Source organism: Tenrec ecaudatus, chromosome 3 (assembly GCF_050624435.1).
Source record: "Tenrec ecaudatus isolate mTenEca1 chromosome 3, mTenEca1.hap1, whole genome shotgun sequence".
Classification (NCBI taxonomy): domain Eukaryota; kingdom Metazoa; phylum Chordata; class Mammalia; order Afrosoricida; family Tenrecidae; genus Tenrec; species Tenrec ecaudatus.
In genome coordinates, this window is record NC_134532.1 from 138,547,149 (window position 1) to 138,564,169 (window position 17,021).

General features: G+C 46.7%; 1 protein-coding gene across 1 annotated transcript in view; it reads right to left on the bottom strand.

The window, feature by feature from the left end:
- The window catches only part of CDS1 (CDP-diacylglycerol synthase 1), a 71,831-nt gene extending 61,779 nt beyond the window's left edge, over positions 1–10,052 (bottom strand). Inside the window, exon 1 of the mRNA XM_075544899.1 lies at positions 9,936–10,052. Coding sequence (XP_075401014.1) covers positions 9,936–10,052 — 117 coding nt within the window. The remainder of the gene's footprint in view (positions 1–9,935) is intronic.
- Between the last annotated feature and the right edge of the window lie 6,969 nt (positions 10,053–17,021).

The following is a 17,021-nucleotide window of genomic DNA, read 5'->3' on the forward strand; positions in this document are numbered from 1 at the left end:
ACTGTAGCCCTTGCCCAACTTTACTCAAGTCCTCACATTGACAGTCTTGCCAGAAGTAAAACTTCTCATTCTCAAAATCCAACTTTCCCTTCTACTACACGACTCTGTCTAGGTCAGTGATTCTCAACCTTCCTAATGCCGCGATCCTTTAATACAGATCCTCATGTTGCGGTGACTCCCCAACCATAAATTATTTTTTAAACATTTTATTAGGGACTCATATAACTCTTATCATAATCCATACATACATCAATTGTGTAATGCACATTGGTACATTCTTTGCCCTCATCATTTTCAAAGCATTTGATCTCCACTTAAGCCCCTTGCATCAGGTCCTCTTTTTTCCCCCTCCCTCCCTGCTCCCCCCTCATAAGCCCTTGATAATTTATAAATTATTATTTTGTCATATCTTGCCCTGTCCGACGTCTCTCTTCACCGCCTTTTCTGTTGTCCGTCCCCCAGGGAGGAGGTCACATGTAGATCCTTATCATCGGTTCCCTCTTTCCAACCCACTCACCCTCTACCCTCCCAGTATCGCCCCTCACACCCCTGGTCCTGAAGGTATCATCCTCCCTGGATTCCCTGTGCCTCCAGCTCCTATCTGCACCAGTGTACATCCTCTGGTCTAGCCAGACTTGCAAGGTAGAATTCAGATCACGATAGTTGGGGGGACGGGATAGGGGGGGAGGAAGCATTTAGGAACTGGAAGAAAGCTGTATTCTTCATCGGTGCTATGTCGCACCCTGACTGACTCATCTCCTCCCCTAGACCCCTCTGTGAGGGGATCTCCAGCAGCTAACAAATGGGCTTTGTGTCTCCACTCTGCACTTCCCACTTCATTCACTATGGTAAGATTTTTTTTCTGATGATGCCTTATACCTGATTCCTTTGACACCTTGTGATCGCACAGGCTGGTGTGCTTCTTCCATGTGGGTTCTGTTGCTTCTGAGCTAGATGGCCTTTAAGACCATCTAGCTTCAAACCTTTAAGACCCCAGACGCTATATCTTTTGATAGTCACCACCATCAGCTTTCTTCACCACATTTGCTTATGCACCCGTTTGTCCTCAGCGATCGTATCATGGAGGTGTGCATCTAATGATATGATTTTTTGTTCTTTGATGCCTGATAACTGATCCCTTTGGAACCACGTGATCACACAGGCTGGTGTGTTCTTCCATGTGGGCTTTGTTGCTTCTGAGCTACATGGCCGCTTGTTTATCTTCAAGCCTTTAAGACCCCAGACACTATATCTTTTGATAGCCGGACACCATCAGCTTTCTTCACCACATTTGCTGGTTCACTTGCTTTGGCTTCAGCGGTTGTGTCGGGAGGATGAGCATCATAGAATGCCAATTTAATAGAAGAAAGTATTCATGCGTTGAGGGAGTGCTTGAGTAAAGGCCCAAGGTCCTTCTGCCACCTTAATACTAAACCTATAAATATAGGCATACAGATCTATTTCCCCATCCTCATATATATATTTGCACCATAAAATTATTTTCGTTGCTACTTCATAATTGTCATTTTGCTACTGTGATGAATTTTACCCTCAAAGGGGTCACGACCCACAGGATGAGAACCACTGGTCTAGGTGATGCTTTCCCTTATCATGCTAAGCTCCAAACTCATCTCTTTCATATATATCTACATGGCTTTCAAAAAATGTTTCCATATCTAGTAAATGCTGAATTCAGAAAATTATATACCGTAGGTGTGCTGTGGACAATTGATCAACATGTGGAGAGTATCAGCCTACATGATGGTCTAGAACAATGGTTCTCAAACCTGTGGGTCGTGACCCCTTTGGGGGGGATCAAACAACTCTTTCACAGGGGTGGCCTGATTCATAACAGTAGCAAAATTATAGTTATAAAGCAACAACAAAAATAATTTTATGGTGGGGGGGTAACCACAACATGAGGAATTGTATTAAAAGGTCATGGCATTAGGAAGGTTGAGAACCACTGTTCTAGAATCTGGTTCAGTGGTAGACTTCCTGCCTTCTATGTAGAAGATCCGGGTTAAATTCTCAGCCAATGAATCTCATGTACAGCCACCACCCACCCATAACTGGTAGCTTGGGTGCCTCTCTAATGCTGAGCAGATTTCAGTGGCACTTCCAGAGTAAGAAAGAGTAGGAAGAAGGGCATGGTGAACTATTTCCAAAAATCAGCCAATGAAAACCCAATGGGTCATAATGGTCCAATCCCCAGCAGATAGGGATGACGTAAAAGGGGACAGTGCATGAGGCTGCCATGAAAAAAGAGATCACTCAAATCTAAGCATTTCTATTGGCAGCCTCTATTTATTTATTTATTTATTTATTTATTTAAGTAGCCTAACTGCAGTGTTTGCCAAAGGAAGTGTGACCAAAGAGGAAAATGTTTGACAGGAATGAAACAGGCTTAGTTAAAACGTTAAGTAGACGAGATGCAGTGTGGCATTCTGGACTAGATTCCAGGACAGTAAAAAGCATAGAAGTTTAAAAACTGGTGAAATTTGAATAAAGTATGTGGTCTGATTTATAAAGTTGTGCCAAAAGTAGTTTCTTTTTTTTATTTTTTACAAACGTGCCATGGTTATGCAAGATATGAACACTAAGCAAAACTGGGTAAAGGGTTATGGAAATTCTAATACCTTGGTCACTGTTCTGTAAATCTAAATTAATCCAAAATGAAAAGCGTATCTTAAAACTACAAAGGTTGAGTGTGTAGGAAACGATCTGCCCCAGATCGCAGAAGGGGAGGGACAGGCCTTCGCTGGCCTCTGGATGAGTACCCCTCAATTTCACAAACCCAAACTGTCTTCAGAGTCACCATGCTGCCCTGCACCCACACAAACCCACCAAGCGCCTTGTCCAAAACCGCAGAGTCCACGGGGGCTACAACTTCGGTGAGCATGGCCTTTGCGCTCACAAAGTCTTGCTAAACCAGCCTAGAATTCCATCTCGAACCGTTCAATCCCTCCTTCGTGCGTTCAGCACTGCATCAGCCCATGTGGGGCGGGTGTGGGAACTGGCAGAGGTACCAGAGATTGCAGCACTGAGTCCACCAGACAGAGCAGAGTAGCCACACTGAGACCATGAGGCAAAGTGCAGGCTTCCTGGTCCACAGAACAATGGACCAGGAGGCTGCGAGGCCAAGAACCAGAAAGAGACATATCTAACAGCATGGCTGAGAAAGGGCACTTGGACAAAAGAACTGCACCCGTAACAGTTTGTAACCTGTTAGCTTCCCTAGGAGCCCCCTAATGATGAGTGCTGTCGAAGAGTGCTGTGTGAACACCATGATTGGACCGGCAGAGAAACACGTGCCTTGGGAGGAGTGACTGGTGTCAAAGTAGGGGAAAGGAAGATGTAAAGTAGAAGACGTGTCTGGTCTCTGTCTCGTGGCAATCAGCCTTGCACGGTGTGGACTTGGATTCTCCTCATCTGTGTAACCAGAGGAAGTCAAAAGTGGTCCCTACATTTCCTGAATATCACCTATATTATAACCTTCAGGCCTGTGGAGATATGATCATTTGGAAATAGGTGTTCCTTTGTTGTGTTTACAAGACTATCTCAGCATAAAGTGCATTCCAAGCCTAATCACTTCTGAGTTGCAGAGACAGCATAGACACAGAGGTAAGGAAGCACATATTGGGGGTGGGGTGTGCAACTGATTTTCTTGGTATGGTTCTTCTATCACCCTTTTTGTGACTCCCACTAAAGGACTGGGTGGGCGCATGCAAATACAGGGTGAAATGGATGCTAATGATTGTGCAGTGGATTGTGCTAATGGTAATGGGTTGTGCAGTCTTGCCATTCTCTTGGGTATCAAGTGAGCTATCTCACAAGCATTAAGAGGGAATCTCACAACCCTTAAAAAAGAGCCAAGGCCCTGCTCGATAGTCACCTTCATGAAGTGATCACTGAAGATATGGGTGCAACCGCAAACTGTGGCGAAGAAAGCAGATGGTGCCCGGCTATCCATCGGAATAGTGTCTGGGGTCTTAACGGTTTGTTTTCAAACAAGCAGCCATCTAAGTGAGGAGTCAACTAAGTCCACAGGGAAGAAGCCCACCAGTTTGTGTGACAGAAAGATGCCAATTACAAAACGGGATTATAATGAGGAGGAAAGCATCAGAACAAAAATTATGAGCACCCATTTGTGGAGGACTATGGGGGATGGGAAGAGCCCAAAACCCATCTGCAGAGTAGCTGCTCAAACTGAACCACTGGTAGGTCCGCTCTAGCCACAGGCAAGAGTCCTAACCAGTCTGACTGTCAGGCAGAGACTACTGCTATCTTGATAATGCTGGACTGAACTCAAGTGTTGGCCAGTTGACCACCCTATAACTCGACCTGAATTTGTTCTGGGTGCAAATATCTCCTACTTGTTCCACGACAAAAATATCTTCCTTAGCTTTTTGAATGTCTTTTCCTTCTTAGGCATTATTTGTATTTTTGTCTTTATACCACTATGATTTTAGCCTTACCACCTTAGTATGATTTTGTTTTGTTTTTTTTCTGTTGGGTCTACCCATTGTGAAGCACAGGAGGAGTGGATGCATAATGAGAATAACTGATACAAGGAGTTAAAGCAGCAGGTCTCAACCTGTGGGTCGAAATCCCTTTAGAGTCAAGCAACCCTTTCACAGGGGTCGCCTGATAAATAACAGTTGCAAAATTACAGTTATGAAGTAGCAACAGACGTAATTTTATGGTTGGGGGGGTCACCACAACATGACGAACTGGATTAAAGGGCCGCAACATTAGCAAGGCTGAGAACCGCTGGGTTATAGGGAATACAGAGGTGGGAGTGGGTGATAGGGAGGGGAAGGGGATTTGGGGAGTAAATAATAAAGGTGGGAGAGGACAGAGGGCATTAAAATTGATTGTGATTGCACAACTCATTTTAAAACCAATTTAATGGGGGGATGGGGGGGAATCCTCTAAAATTGATGTGATAATTATACAATTCTCCTTGATGTAACTGAACTACTGAATTGTGTGTATGTAAATTATGTGCCAATAAAACTGTGGGGGGGAGTCAAGGTTGGGGTCTGCCTTTTAGACCTTGAGATCCCTGCATAGCGACGTAACAGCAGTGGCAGCAGAGGTGCAACACTGAGTCCAGACAGAAAGGATGGCTCCCCAGCTCACAGAGCAAGTAGCACTGTCTTCTTGTAGGAGGCTGGCTTGCAGAGTGGGGTGCTCTTTGGGCACTTATCAAAGCTGATTTGGTTTTACAACCCTTGCCCCAGCACAGCACAGGGCAAGGGGCCATGTGGCTGAGAGTTGAGCACTAGACTAGTGGGCATGGCTGAGAAGAGAGACTGCAGTAAAAAGGACTGCATCCCAAACATTTCTGACACTGACATATAACCTGTCAGCTTCACTAATAAATCCCCGCAATCATGAGTATAGTATCACCTGCAGTCCTTCAACGCCATGGCAACAGACTAGCCAACCCAGCAGAGAAGGAGAGTGCTGTGGGAGGGGCAGTGGGTGCCAGGGTAAAGGTTGGAGGGTGGAGGCATGTCTAACCTCTGCCTCATAGGAGCCTGCCTGTGTAGATGAATTTGGATTCTCCTTCCCCTATGGGTCCAGGGGAGGTCAGACATGGCTTCCATAACATGACCTCAGGGGGGATGAGATAGACATGACCTGAAGGAACCCAGTAAGCAAGGGCTACAATATCTGAAGAGGCAAGGATCTTTCCCCCAGAATGGACCCAGAGAGAGCTTTCTCCTGGGGCTAACCTCCAGAACAGTGAGACCATACACGTCTGCTCATTAAAGCCACCCACTTGTGGTATTTCTGTTACAACAGCACTAAGAAGACACTCCCTAAAATTGGCAATCTAATTGTGTTCCAGTCACACTAGTTCTAGAATGTGACTAGAGTTCAGCAATGAGCTCTGCTTTTGCTCTAGATAACTTTGGGCAATAACAACCATACTCTGTATCACTTGTAGAGTGTGCATGTGTGTGCATGTTGTTTGGGTTGAACTACTTGTCTCTAAAATCCCTTTAAGTTCACTACGATTCCCTACTATACTGAGAAACTGCACACACCAGACACATTTACCTTCCCTCTTTTGTATTTCAAACTATTTCCGTTTCCACCCTTCCTCCCTCCTCTCTTCTTCTTGTGGAAGGGGCATGCATCGCTCCTTCCCTTGTTTAGATACCCCAATCATTGTGTCCTTTGTTCCGTGTCTACCTTCTGTCCATCCTCAAGAGTATCTTCACTCGAACTCGCTGATCTCATGCATACATATCTCTCCACCCTTGGAAAAGAAAACCTTCACTGACCCTTCTGCTCTCACTAGCTGTAATCCCTCTCACTGCTACTTCTGGACAATAACTACTAATATTTCAACTTTCATTCTCAAACTAAACTTTGGCTTCTACTAATGTCTTTTGCCAAATTCGAGGTTGTAGTTCTTAACTCTCATCTCTAAGCTCCACTGAGGATACACTCTAAGCAACCCCTCTTCCTTAAGCCCCAGCTTCCTTGCTGTCTTGGTTCCATCCCTATCCCTCCAACCCTTCTCTAAACAAGGCTCTGTCTGGCTTCAGTCTGTCTATTCTAATCAAAATCGGGCATCTCCAGTCCTGCCCTTTCACTTAAATTGCCATCACTACCTCTCATAGTCTCCCTTTCCCAAGTTCCATACCCAACCCAAACCACCCAGCTCATTCCTAACCTGGAAAATTGCCCAATCATCTTGGCTTCTTTCCTAAAAGTGTTTTAGTAACTAACCAAGATGTATCTCCTAACTGTCCCTTCCTTCAGTCTGACTCTGCGCACCCTAACCGATTCCCACCATCAGCTGTCATTTCAAGTAAATGAAGAGACTTCCAAAAAGTTCATGGAAAAATTTTTTCAATTCCATTTTCCCATGAACTTTTTGACACCTCCCCTTCTCCTTCACTCCACCCCCCCTAACTATGCCGTTTGTAATACCCTCCTATCTCCTTTCTTTGTGGCAAATCTCTTTCCCTTCCAATACTCTCTCCACAACACTGTCAGACTAAGTTAATGGCTTTGGGAATCTTTTCATTGACTTTCAGAGTCCATGGAATGAAGCCGAACCTTCAAAAGTCTCTCCAGCTCCCTAGCCTGCCTCCAAGTAGGCAGAGTCTATGGTCTGTAAGTTCCCTGTGTCCTGAAGACATAGTGGCTATGCTTTGGCTGTTAACTGTGAGGAACCACCTAACAGCTCTATGGGGGAAAGATGACGCCTTCTACTCCAGTAAAGAATTTCCGTCTCCGACACCCGCTGGGGCAGTTGCACCCTGTCTCCAGGGTCGCCCCGAGTCAGAATTGACTGGATGGCAGTCAGTATTTGCTTGGTTTGCTTTGGTTTGGTGCCTGGAGTGACCCCAACATTAATTTACCTGATGAGTTTTCATCTCACACTCAATCCCCACTTGACCCTATTTTTAAAAAGCCTTTCTTGTTGTCTCCATGCAAAGTCCAACCATGCTGCCCATCTGTGCTAAAAATGAGCCTTGCCCAGAATTCTAATCAATCTGCTGGAGGGAGTTCTCTGAGCCTGAGTCCTTGTCTACCACTCAAGTACTGGCAGCAAGGAACACTGCCCTGGAGGCAGACAGCCCTGTTCCTCTTTGCTAATTCTCTAGAGGAAGTCATTTCTCAGCTTTAAGCGGCTAGCTCCTGGCACAAACCGCCCTCCGCCCTCCGCCACCCCCCCCCCCACGTCATGTTAATGACACCATTTTTAAAAGACAACAGGGCAAAGCACAGAAATATACTATTGTCAGAGAAATCAGACTCACTGGCACCCAGTCGATTCCAACCAGGGGCAACCCTAAATCTTAACATCAGGATTTAATATACCTCCCCCATAATGTCCAGTAACTCCCCAAATTGCACTTACTGCGATTTTAAAGTTTAAGTGGACCAAATATCAACCAACCTCCATTGTGCAAACTGATTTTAAAATAACCCTTGACCTGCAAATAGCAGGTGCATTCAAATACACACCCTGATAAGCAAGGTCAGACACAGGATAGAGTTCAATGTCTCACAAGGTTTGTCAAGGCAGGAGTTCTTCGTGAGACAATACATGTACGGCAATGTTTCAGTTTGAGCACACTCATCATTCTCTAAGAAATCTCAACCGAACAGGCTACAGATGGTGATGCCTACTCACAGAAAACAAAATCCTGCTGGATTTATTAATGAGAATCAACAGTTGAGTGTTTATAAATTAATAAATAAATATGTGGCAAAGTAATCCTGTCACAGCTAGACACAAAAGCCTTGAGTCAAATCAAACCCCATGAGTTTCCATTCTAAATCCATTGGGCATTAAAAAAAATATTCAAAAGGTATCTGATGCCTGGCTTCCTGTGAACACATGTTTTCCCTTAATAAAAGCTTGCGAGCTTCCTAGAGTTGAGGAAGTGAACATGGGTAAGATAGTATTTCCTGGATGCTAAACTATATCAGTTCCAGAACAAAACAAAAACCAACCTAATTCATTCTATTTTCGGTCTAGTTTCCAAGGCAATTCTCCCAAAGACTATTTTCAGTCCACTGTTTCTAGTCAGTAGCTTCAACCTTCAGTGGCTGGAAAATTAGATCTATTTTGAATAATTCCTTGATATATGTGTGCTCTCACAGACTCCTTTCATTCCACCTGCTATAGACATAGACAGAACAAAAAAGGGAGGAGGCGGAATCTGCCATTCCACTAATTCTAAAGTTTCAGCCCTCAAATTACAGTTGGGCTTTGCATTCTGTGCATATTGCAGGCTACTTTTCCACTGGGGCTCTCTGTAACATGGATGGAGTTGCACCAAGCTCACCAACAGCAAGTTCCAGGTGGTACCTTCCCCACTCATAACTGCCAGTGAGTCTTGGCAAAGATACAAACTAGATTATTAACAATCAGCAAGTTAAGATTTCAGTGTCCAAAGGACACTGACTTAACCTTGAACAAATCACTCCACTTCCTATCACAACACCTGTTTCCAAAACAGACTACAGTATTTCCTGGGCCAGATTAAGTGCTGAGATTCCTTGACTAGGTGGAATTTTATAAAGTAAGCAATCACTTCAATAACATTGCAGTTTTGCAAAAGTTCCTACTTACACCACTTAATTATCTAACCAGGTCCAAATTTGTTTTTTCTTTTACTAGCTCTAAATGTAGTGACATTACATCTCCTTGTACGTAAATGTGAAGCTAGTATCATCTGTCTTTAAAAAATAAAAAGGAGGGGCAATGGTGAAAACTCGTCATGAATTAAAAAGGAGGGGCCATGGTGAAAAATCCTCATGAATTGACGCGCCAGGTCACATAATATCTACTGGTAGACGAGAGAACTGCAGTATTTTCGTTGCATCAAAAGAAGCTGAGGATTACAATTGTTTCACGTGTATCATACTCTCCAACCTCCAAAATCTATCAGACTGGAAAAGGACAGAGGAACTGAAAGGCTGAAGGGGCACCCGTAGCCAAGCTTCCAGCGACGGGGTCCAATGACACGTGAGAACCCAAGGTGCCTGCCGTCTGTTTGGTCCTCGCTCACTTGTTTCCGGGACTTGGAAGAGAAATGAGGCTGGGGCTACGACAAGGCGGACAAGGCGGCACTACGAAGGCTGTGGGGACGCATCTTGGATTGGATGTTGGTCTTTCAGGGTGGGGGGAGGGGGAGAGGACGCTAACTTGTAGCCAAATTGAACCATCCAGCTCTCGCAGGCAGTTGTCGCCGTCACCCAGGAAAGCGCACCCCCAGTCACCGGGGGCCGAGTTCTGAACCCCACTTGGGGAAAGGCGCGGGTGCAGGCAGGTCGGGAGGGGCGCGCAGGGGGCAGCCCGCAACTTCCCCCGGCATCCTGTGGGCGCCGTCGGGTCTCCCAGGCGTCCGACCCAGCCCAGGAGGAGCCAGGCGCAGGTGCGCGGCTCCACTTACTTTGTCGCTGGTGCTCTCGGTTTCGTGGTCGCCGCCAGCCGCCTCTCCCTCGCGGGGGGGCGGCGCCACTGCTCCCCCGGGGCCGGGGCAGCCTCCTCGGTGCCTCAGCTCCAACATCTCCCGCTCCCGCGTGGCCGTCACGGCCTCCTTGAGCGCCCCGAAACCTGAGCTGCGCGCGGGGTCCGCCGGCCGGCCGCCTGGCCACCCCACAGGCGCGCACTCGAGGTCCGGCACGGCCGCGGCCACTAGCAGCCCCCGACCATGGAGCGGGAGCGCCGCCGCCGCCGCCGCGCCGGGTCACCCCCAAAACGGCATCAACGAGCGAGCGCTCGAGGCCGCCTGCAGAGGGCGAGGAGCGGGCGCCGCCGGGGGCCGCCTCGGGGTGCGGGGCAGGCTCGGGGCGGCTGGCCCGAGCGGAGAAGGCGGGACGCGGCGGAGCGCGGCCGCCGGTTGCCAGGTGCGCGGCTCCGCTCGGAGGCCCAGGTAGGAGCAGGAGCAGGGGCGGGCGGGAGCCGAGGAGGAAGCTTGACCTGCTCGGGCAATTCGTCCGGCGTCGGTCGCCCCAGCGCAGCCCCTCCCCGCCCCGCCTCCCGCAGCCCGACTCGGCCGGCGGCAGCTCCCGGTCTCCCCACACCTTTCTCCAGGACCCTGCCTCCTGCAGCCAGGTCACGCGCCCGAGGCCCCGCCCCGCCCCGCCCCTCTGCGCTGCACTGCGGTTCCCACAGCCCCGCCCCCGCCCCGAGCGGTGACGTCAGGAGGCCTGGACGCACGACTCCGCCCCCTTCTTGCGCGCAGACAGGTGAGGGCGCGAAGCCAGGTGGGCGGGGCGCCGCAGGGAAGGCGGGCGGTGGAGCCCGGAGGTGAGAGAGGGGCGTGCGCGGGCCGGGGAAGCGGTCGCGAGCACCGGGAGTCTCCTCTCGGAGCAGCCGGGAGTCCCCTGAGGAACACTGGACTTTTCTCCCAGACCCCCAGGCCCGACCAGCTCGACACAGTGCGCCATGTCGCGGACTCAGAGGCGTCCCCGGCAGAAACTTGTCTGGCAGGACAAACTCCTTGGCTCCGCGGCATACCTGCCCGGTTTCATCACCTGGTAGGCAGTGGCGTTCTCAGCACCTGGAAAATAGCTCATACGTTTGCGTGTCCCGGGAAGGGTTGACCATGGGCGCAAATCCCCAACTGTCTCCCAGTTAGTGATTGTGGAATACTGAATCTCACTTGACTCCCTGCCCACCTCCGAAGACAGCCGGCGGGGCCCTGGGCTGGTCTTGGGCAGGGTGGGCCTTGGAAGGCTAAAGCTGGAACCGAAATGGCACGGCACCTGTCTTAAATCCGTTCAAAATCCTGTTAGAGGGCGATTAGTTGTCTTGACGTGCATGTGACACCTGGCCATTACTAACGAACTGACAAATGGTTAAAATAGGCACGTTTGCGCACATAGAAGGCAGTACTCAGTAAAGAACCCTAAGGCAAGTCAATCAGTCATTCCCAAGGTGATCATGAAATTAGTAACGTGTTCTGAAAATCTGAAAACAAGCGAAAACAAAACTTGAAATGGGATGCGCTGAAAGCACTGCATTAGGATATCATTTACATCAGCCATTTCTCAACTCTCACTGTCATGTCATGGGATGGACGCTGATTCTTCGTGAGCCCCTGGGGGTGTCAGGGGCTGTAACTGTTTAATCTGGCAGAACATCCAGGCTTTCTCCCTCGGAGCTGTTGGCAGTTTTCAACTGGAACTGTGTGGACTGTGGCCCAGTGCTGAACCACTACACCTGGGCTCCTCCGATTCTATTTAAAGTTCTAACTTCTGTTTGGGTCACCGAGTTATAGAAAAATTGGTCTGCTTTATGGGCAGAGGAACAAAAATAGCAAAAGGTATGAATTGAGTGATGAACGTGGTGTGGTTCTCCCTAACAGAACCAAACACTTTACGGTGACCATGTTACTCAATTGTTCTCCATTTCTTGTGAGAATCAGAAAGAAAGGATTGCTTCATGTCAAGAAGGTAAGACTAAGCAGCTGCAGAAGACAATCGTGGGGTTCCATCTCTTGTTCTGCCACCTACGCTCAAACACTCACTCACTGCCATTGAGTCAATTCCGACCCATAGCCACCCTATAGGACCAGGCAGAACTACACCTCTGCGTTTCTGAGACCGTAAGCTTGTATTTCTCCCATGGAGAGGCTTGTGGTTTCGAACTGATGACTTTGAAGTTAGCAGCCCAAACTTAACCACTGTACCACTAACTCCTAGCAGATATTTGGAGTGCTTCATAGCCCCACCTATGTCACTAATTGGCTACATCGCCTAGGATACATTGTTAAATTTCAATTTCTCCAGTGATCAAATGGAGTGTATACAGGATGACCTCTGGGGTCCATTCCAGCTCACATGTGATTTTCCAACTAAAGTCTCACTTTGCTAAAATTCAGTGCTTCCATCTCCCCAGGCCTCAAGAAAAGTGTACTAAGCATCACAAGATGTCTGACCTGTGTCCTCCTTCCTCTCTCCACAATTAACTTGCTAGCTCCTTGGACATTCTTCCTTTGCTGCAGGAGAAAGAAGAGAAGCAAGGAGAGAGGAGGGGAGAGGAGAGGCAGAAGGCTGAAATCAAGGGCAATAGTGCATGACAGAAGAAATAATATTCTCCACCCTAAGAAAAGTCGGACCAGAGCCAATATAGAGCAGGTTACTGACCTTTCCTTAAACTCTGCTCAGTTCTATATTTTAGCTGAGATAGTAATTTCTTATTATTTAATCCATAGATTTCATCATTATTGTTCTTCCTACTGATCAAATGATTCAATTGAGTCCACCCAACTGAACTAGTTTACGCATCTTTATACCTAAGCTCTGTCCCAGTGCCTACTACCCCCCAACAATATTTGCTAAAGAATGAATGTAGACATGAGTAACTGGTAATGGCACAGCATATCCAGGGAAAGCTATGTCATGTTTATGAGGTTTTAATAAAAGGTCTATATTGGGCGTGGAGTCCCTGAGTGGTACAAATGCTTAACGTGCTTGGCAGCCCACCCAGAGGCCTCAGGACCTCCTTCTGAAAAGTCACCCATTGGAAAACCCCGTGGAGCAAACATACTTTGACACACACGCAGGGTTGCCACACATCTAGGCTGCTTTAACAACACTAGTTTGGTTCAGTGATGCCTTTTGTCGAAGACACACAGCATGGTAAAACTTGAAAGAACCACAACCTGTACAAGGCAGAAACCTGTTAGGGAAGGACAATTTAAATATTTGCCACTAATAATGATTAAGAAGTAGAAGAAAAAAGATTTCCCTGCAATAAGGCATGCAGTATTCAAGAAATCATGATCTCTCAATGGCTAAGTGCTTGGCTGGTAACCGAGAGGCTAAGGCTTGGAGCCTTCCCAACAGCTCCTGGGGATAAAGACCTGGTGTTCCGCTTCTAGGGGGCACTGGACTCTGTTGCTCTGAGTTGTAAACGCCAAGGCACAGAAGGATACATTCAGTCACAGCGGACCCTACCAAGCTTTCTGGTCTCAGAATTGTTCAACGTCTTTCTTTTTCCATTTATCTTGCCTTTTGCTTCACTCGGGAAGTACAAGCTGTCTAACTGGCTTGCATCGATGTTCGGTAACACAGACTCTCTCAGCTCCTGGTTTTGAAGGCCTCACCTGGTGGGATAAGTAGAATTTAACCGGTAAAGGACATCATCTAAATCTGAAGTAATCCCATAGGCCTGAACCTGCAGGAGATATTTGGACAAGACTTCTTAGTTGATTAACAGCTTTCCTACTTTAGTGCTGTAGGAATCATTTGCAATGCTCCGCAGGAGAAAAACCTTGCAATGTGCTCCCATAGACCTCACAGCCTAGGAGATCCTATGAGGCAGTTCTACTCTGACACGTAGCGTGGCTTAAAGGCACACAACGACAGGTAGGCATTTGCTGAAAGCGAATGAGAGTGTGAATATCATTACTTGTATGGCTTTAATTTTAGCTTATTTTTAACCCTCTTTATTGCCAGAAGTAATAGGTCCCAGGGTGAAGGAAATGGTTTGTCATTAGTTATTCACCAAAAGGCTGACAGTTTGGACCCACCTAGTGGTGGCAAAGAAGGAAAGACGGGAGATCTTTTTGGCGACCCTTAAAAAAACAACCCCACCTCACTGCCATTGAGTCCATTCTGATTTACAGTGTCTCTGTAGGACAGAGTAGAACTACCCCTGTGGGTTGTAATTATAGGAGTAAAAGCCTCATCTTTCTCCAGTGTACCAACTGGTAGTTTTGAACTGCTGACCTTGTGGTTAGCAGCCCAACACCCTACCCACTAACCACAACATTACAGCCAAGAAAGCCATGGCACAGGTATACCTACTCTGTAACATATGGGCATTATGAGTCAGAATCGACTTGAGGGCAATGGTTTGGTTGTTTCTCCGGAGCACCCTCAGAACCTTCTCAGGCAGATGAATATGCCCCTCCCACGTGGGAATTTGAGCAGCTTTCCACATCAGTGCCCAAAGGCTCCTTGCAGAATGTCCCCAGCTTGCCAGGGCAAAAGAAATCTTCCTCAGCCAAGCATTTCCAGTTGCTTAGAGACCCGTGTTATAGCGTTTGTTGCTGGGCCTGTACTGCTCTCTTGTTGTTTGGTCAGCTCAATTTGCAAGTTGGAGACAGGGATCTCTAATTTCAGTCTTCCAAAGAGACATTTTGTGGGAAAATCTTGAAGGATGATTTATGTAGATGGTCTCTTTTTATAGAAAATTAAAAGGTCCAGATAAACAGCGATGCAGTTAGAAGCAGGGGATTATTTTATTGACAACCCAGAGTTCAAGTCACAGCTCCGCCATCTAGCTGTGACCTAATTTCCTTTCTGCAACATTTTCATCACACAGAGCTGGAGCTAAACCCAAACTGGGAGAGCCATTCTACGAATAAGTGACAACGTTTTACGCATCGTTTTACAAAGTGTTTTCACATGCATTACTCCATCTAGTCTATCTAACAGCCATCTGAAGTAGGGCAGGTGGGAGGCTCAGAATGATCTAAAGCACTGGCCAGGTTTACAAATGAAATTTTTAATGGAAACTTAGGTCTTTGTTAATGACATCGCCAGGAGGGTGCAAAGGGTATGCAGTCAAATGGGGTGACATCCAAAGGACATTCTAAAATACAAGTTCAGTGTGTTAGCAGAAATGTGTTATTTTTATTAAAAATATCCCTGTAGTTAATTGTAGCAACTATATTTTGGTAAACCTTGCTTATGCATATCAAAATAGCTATCAGGCTAAATCTCTGTAATAACTTACTTTGTGAACCTTTGATGTGTTCTGCTCAGAGCTGTCACGATGACCCAGTTACAAGGTTGCTTCAATCAGGTGGTTTTGCCTGCACTTGCTCTACGTGCACTGCTGCTTCATTATTGCTAGTGTTTTTCTAGTCCCTGATTTTGTCCAATTTTCTGGGGCTCTCATAATGATGTGATCATCAGGATTTGGGAACCTATATCAGTAATTTTTTTTAAGAATAAAGTAGTAATTAAAGGAAACAAACTCACTGCCATTCAGTTTATGCCAACTCATAGCAACCCTATAGGACAGGGTAGAGCTGCCCCTGTGGGTTTCTGAGACTGTCACTCTTTATAGGCATAGAAAGCCTGTCTTTCTCCCAAGTAATGGTTGGTGGTTTCGAACTGCTGACTTTGTGGTCAGCAGTCCAATTTGTAACCACTATGCCACCAGGGTTCCTCATAAAAGGAAAACAAAAAAAGTAAAGGTTCCTGCTTGGTTTACTGGTAATGTTGTAACTAATAATGTAATTTGTCTGGGAAACCAGCCTCCAACAACTGGAAGGCGCAAATGTACGGTGATGCTACATCAAGATTATAGTAAAGTCATAGAGGATAAGACAGATAGGAGAGAGAATAGAATAAAGGAGTCAGACACATTTCATAGTAGCATGCTCATCTCAGCTTCTCTTGATGGACCACATGGAACTGAACGCGTTGCAGAACTGGAAGCCGTGAGAGTGAGTCTTTATTATCTTGGGATCTTTATAAGTAAACTTAGGACATGCATATTCAGTGGTTACATACATCACAAGGTGGGCAATACCTACAGTAAAGGTCCCCGGGCTCACAGGCGAGGAAAGCTAACAGCTGCATGGAGGGAAGGTATAAAGGGGGCTAGGTGTCACGGCAGGAAGAGAGAACCAAAGGATAATGCCTGCTTCTAGAGGGAGATATAATCAACTCTGTGCTCCCTTGAAGGCAGCAGAGCCGTTACGGGGAGAACCTGGGGACAGATTTTTAAAGCAGGATCATGTACCTGGACCTTAGCTCTAACTTACCGAAGTGGAGGCTTTCCCACTGTGGAATGCCAGCTTTCCAGATTCCCTCTGTAATAAGTTAGGGAATATAGTCCTCATCATATTTACTTGGGTGTTAGTTTCCCACAGTAATAAAATGTAAATTTTTATGAAGTCATTTTGTTTATGTGATTCATAAAACCTAAGAAATATTAACTTATACTGTATGTGTTAGTCTGGGTAGACTAGAGAAACAAATCCAGGGAGACTCATATATATATGAGAGAGTTCTATATAAAGGATAATTGTACATTAAGAAAACATCACAGCTCAGTCCATATCAAGTCCATAAGCCCAATATTAGCCCATATGTCCAATACAAATCTATAAAATCCTCCCCTGACTCATGAAACACATGCAATGACGCTGAATGCAGGATGATCACAGGCCAGTGGATAGAAAGTCTCTGGATCCAGTGGCACAAGCAGCTCAGTGCTGGCAGGGGTCTCATGTGACTCCTCCAACACCCAGGGCTACATCAGGGTAGGTCCATGTGGCTTCTCCTCAGGGATGTCTCACAGAGAGTCAGCCTTGTCTGTAGAGTGTCTCCAAGGGAGTGAGATGAGAGAGAATGTGTCTTCTGCCTCCAAAGAGAGAAATCCAGAATTCCCAGAATCCTTAGGGGAGGGCCATGCCTACACAGAGGCCTCATTGCCTATATCCTGATTGACAGCCTACACTCCACCCCTACTCTCTTAATCTTCAAATTAACACCAGATTATGTAACTA